We start from the raw sequence: 4,079 nt of genomic DNA, 5'->3' as shown, positions 1-4,079 counted from the left end.
ACTTATTAAATTGGGACAGAGGAAAAACAAGAGGACATGCAATGAAACTCAAAAAGGACACCTACAGAAGAGACCTAAAGAACAGCTTCCTACACAGAGTGATAGATATATGGAACAAATTGGATGAAGAAATAGTGTGTGCAAACACAATACAAGAATTTAAGTACAAACTTAATCTTGCGAGATACAAAAACGGGTCACTTCGAGCATAGCTTCCCTTCCCGTGTAATACAACTAGGTAAATGCACACACACACACACACACACACACACACACACACACACACACACACACACACACACACACACACACACACACACACACACACACACATATGAGTACATACCCCCTGAAGATGTCTAAAGTTTGTGCTCCACCTTTTCTTCAGATCCTCGGCGTGCTGACCTTCCTGATCATCGGGGCCGCGTACCTAACAAACCGAGACCTCTTTGACGAGAAGAAGAACAAATACGAGTACGACTATGCCTACGCGCCCGAACCTGACCACGAGGGCAGCAGCTACGTCTCCTACAGGTCCCTGGCTGGGAAGGCGACCTGGCTTGACTCCAGGAACGCCCTTTTCGTTCTCGCCTTCCTGCTGGGGGAGGCGGAGGGTGGCGAAGGGCAAGGGTTTGAGTGTCTCAACCGACTGTCGTGTCTCGAAGACGAGAGGGCCCATGACCTCCTGACGGTATCCAAGATGTTCCTCAAGGTCTCCAAGTTCCTTAAACCGTGAGTTCACTGTCGCCTTCTGCAGTAGTAGCGCAAGGTTCCTCTTGTCCTATACGAAATTTGAAAGCGGTTGTTGTAGAACAATCCCTAGAGTTGACTACAATCGTCATAGTCCCCTGCAGATCCAACGGGATATCCACTCATGCAAGGTGCAGCCTTAGTATAACGGTTCCAGTCGGTTTGGTTAGGTTATATGTCCGGTTAGGAGAAAAAATTCAATTTAGGTCTTGGCGGAACAGACCTGGTTGTACGTGGCCTAAAACTAACCTCATCACATTCACTAGGAACTAGCAATTAAGCGAGAAACTCGCATCTCTAACAACCAAAATTACAGGGTCGGGATTGGGAAGTCATCAAAGGCTCGAACAGGTACCAGGGGCTGAACCCAGGCTTCTTGAATTAGAGACAGGGACGCTAACCACGCAAGGTGTCCTGACAACATAATAGGATGTCAAGACTACAACCTTCGATATTTGCAGTCTGCCTAAGTTATAATTTTGATACTGATGGGCCTGGTATACTGACCTGCGATATCGTAAGTGGGGACACTATCGTCATAAGATCAGGGATTGTAAATTTATGATGTTTACGACCTTTGCTGAAGTATTACAACGTTTCGGGTATGGATGGTTTGAGAGAAATAACTAAACTAAATAGATAAATAAATACATAAGTAAATAAATAAACAAACACATAAAATAGAATAAATATATATATATAAACAAAATAAATAAATAAGTAAATAAATAAAGATGAAAAATATATAAAAAACAAAATACATAAATCAACACGTTAGTAAATAGAATAATTAATCAATAAATATCTAAACATGACACAATGACATATAATAGAAGAATGAAACAGGAGACCACTTGGTCCATCAAAGACCCACAGAACTGTCACATGCAAATGCCTGTGAGTGAAGTTGTTCAATTTGGTGACTAATCGAATAGAACTGATGTTAATAATTTCTTTTATAAAAATGGTAATAATTATGGTTAGGACTATAGCTTCAATAGGAATTATGTTAATGAAAGTGTGACTCAAAGTATTATTATTATGATAACATAACAATAACAACAACAACAACAATAATAATAATAAATAATAATAATAATAACAATAATAGTGATGATAAATAGACATTTTACAATTCATTACAAACACGTCATTTTCCAATGAGGTTAGTCCCCTTTTACCGCATCCAATTCAGTGTTTCTTCCACTTGACATCAGGTGATGTTACTTGTGAAACCGCTACATTTAAAAAAAGAATAAAATAAAATAATACGATAAAAACAAAATAAAATAAAATAAAATAAAATAAAATAATAATGATTATTGTTTGTTTTTTTCTTCGGCAGACTCTTCGGGTCCTCGCTGGACGACTTCGAGCGCGCGACTTCGGGGATCCAAGAAGCCCTCGACCACCGCCGAGGGGGAGGCTCCTGCGACTCGACCTACACCTGCAAGGCCATGCCAAGCCTATAGGAAGAGATTCACATCCTACAGGATCCTGTAAACACAGGAAAGAGGAGCGTAGTGTCCTATATCCTGTTTATTACCAGAGATAAGTGTTTCTTGCCCTGGACTGTCATCATTCGTTTGTTTACAAATGGTGGGGTCAAGGGAAGGCCCATTTCCCTGCATTATCATTATTATTATTATCATTATTGTTAATACATATATATTCGTTTATTTATATAATCTTATGGACGCAATGGAAGCTCCATGGTGATAGTTATTATGGACACCAAATATAAGAACACTTCAAAATTTTATTTTTATTATTATTGTTGTTTTTATTATTATTATTATTATTATCATTATTATCATTATTATCATTATTATTACTATTATTACTTATTCATTCATGTTGCTTTCATAAGTATTACTAATGCAGGAAAAGACTTAGATGCATTACAGAAATATGTATCGAACTAGTAACTGCCTAGTCAAACAACGATTTCTAAGTTTATCTAAAAGGATGAAGAGAGTGAAGGAGGACGTTGACCTTGAGAGATCGAGGACTCGAAGGTCAATCTTGAATGGGGGAAAAAATCAAGGGTGACTAAGCCTTCGCAAGGGTGAGCCAAGGTCAGGGAGAGGTCATCCTTGAACTTAGGGTGACCGTTGAGGAACCTCCAGTGAAGCTAAAGGTCCACACACACGCGCGCGCACACACACGCACACACACATACACAAACATACACAAACACACACACACACATACACAAACACACACACACACACAAACACACACACACACACACACACACACACAAATATATATATATATAGACAAAAATATATATATATATATATATATATATATATATATAAATAAATATATATATATATAAATATATATATATGATCTACCACAAACTGACCTTCCTATCCTCTCTTCGCCACGTACTGTCGGCCAGCAACAGTACTGTCCCCCAAGTTCACTAAGTACCAGTTGGCCAGTAACAACGTACCCTACGTCATCGTCTACTAGTTTGACGTAATACTTGTGTTCTTTAACTTTAGCACGGACGCTCAAAACTGTACCATTTCTTTCATTACCAGTACCTTGTACTTGTTGGCCAGTAATCCAGGTGTCCCCCTAGTAACGGTTACCAGTTGATTACCAGTTACTCGAACAATAGTGCCTCGCCAATTGGGTGATAACATCGTGACGTCATAAATCGCGTCACCTTCCTGTTATGTCATCGATGACGTCACAGGACCGTGACGTCACAGAAAGACATTTAACATATCTACAGAATCCTAGAGGCCATAGTCTGAGAACGCTCTATGAGACATCTAGAATATTATTCTAATCATCCCTAGAACCCGTCTAGGGAGACCTGGATCATATCTAGTTCGTAGAATCTAGGTTTAGTATTTATGAAATGAGAATCATAACTATCTCTTCAATTCGGTGACGTCCCGGCTGCGACAGCTATCGTAATTTAACACCGTCGCCGTATTGAGGGGATAGGCAACACATGCTCCAGTATTGTACAAAACATAAAAATAAAACAAATAAATAAATAAATAAACAAAATAAATCGGTATTATTCTTTATCCAAGTTACAGTATCGTACAGAAAATAAATAAATAGAATAAATAAAAATAGAGTAAATTTTCTATAATTTGTTGTCCTGATGATGCCAACAGTGTTGATACGAAACGTTGCCTGAACTAAACGAGTTTTTTGAACTGAAGGAACATTCTCTGTTCACAGCATGTTCAAACATAACTTGATGAACATGCTGTTCGTGTTCTGGAGCATTTCTTACTATTATTCTCTTCCATCAGGCAACTTTCGGCCCTATTCACACTAGCGGTTTGAACCGC

General features: G+C 38.7%; 1 protein-coding gene across 1 annotated transcript; it reads left to right on the top strand.

Annotated features, from left to right (window-relative positions):
- The first annotated feature begins 355 nt into the window (after window positions 1–355).
- On the top strand, window positions 356–2,265 carry LOC143034845 (uncharacterized). The gene is made up of 2 exons (XM_076201189.1): window positions 356–732; window positions 2,096–2,265. Exons 1-2 carry the CDS (start codon window positions 356–358, stop codon window positions 2,220–2,222), a joined length of 504 nt encoding a protein of 167 aa, XP_076057304.1. The 3' UTR covers window positions 2,223–2,265.
- Window positions 2,266–4,079: the final 1,814 nt, after the last annotated feature.

Source organism: Oratosquilla oratoria, chromosome 18 (genome assembly GCF_046742065.1).
Source record: "Oratosquilla oratoria isolate Oo_2021 chromosome 18, ASM4674206v1, whole genome shotgun sequence".
NCBI classification, from domain to species: Eukaryota; Metazoa; Arthropoda; class Malacostraca; order Stomatopoda; family Squillidae; genus Oratosquilla; species Oratosquilla oratoria.
This window is presented reverse-complemented; position numbering and strand designations above follow the sequence as displayed.

Bases quoted from the DNA above. Each gene is read 5' to 3' on its own strand.
- LOC143034845 (XM_076201189.1), top strand. From the start codon at position 356: ATGTCTAAAGTTTGTGCTCCACCTTTTCTTCAGATCCTCGGCGTGCTG. The intron at 733-2,095 runs GTGAGTTCACTG...TTTCTTCGGCAG, and splicing joins GTCTCCAAGTTCCTTAAACC to ACTCTTCGGGTCCTCGCTGG.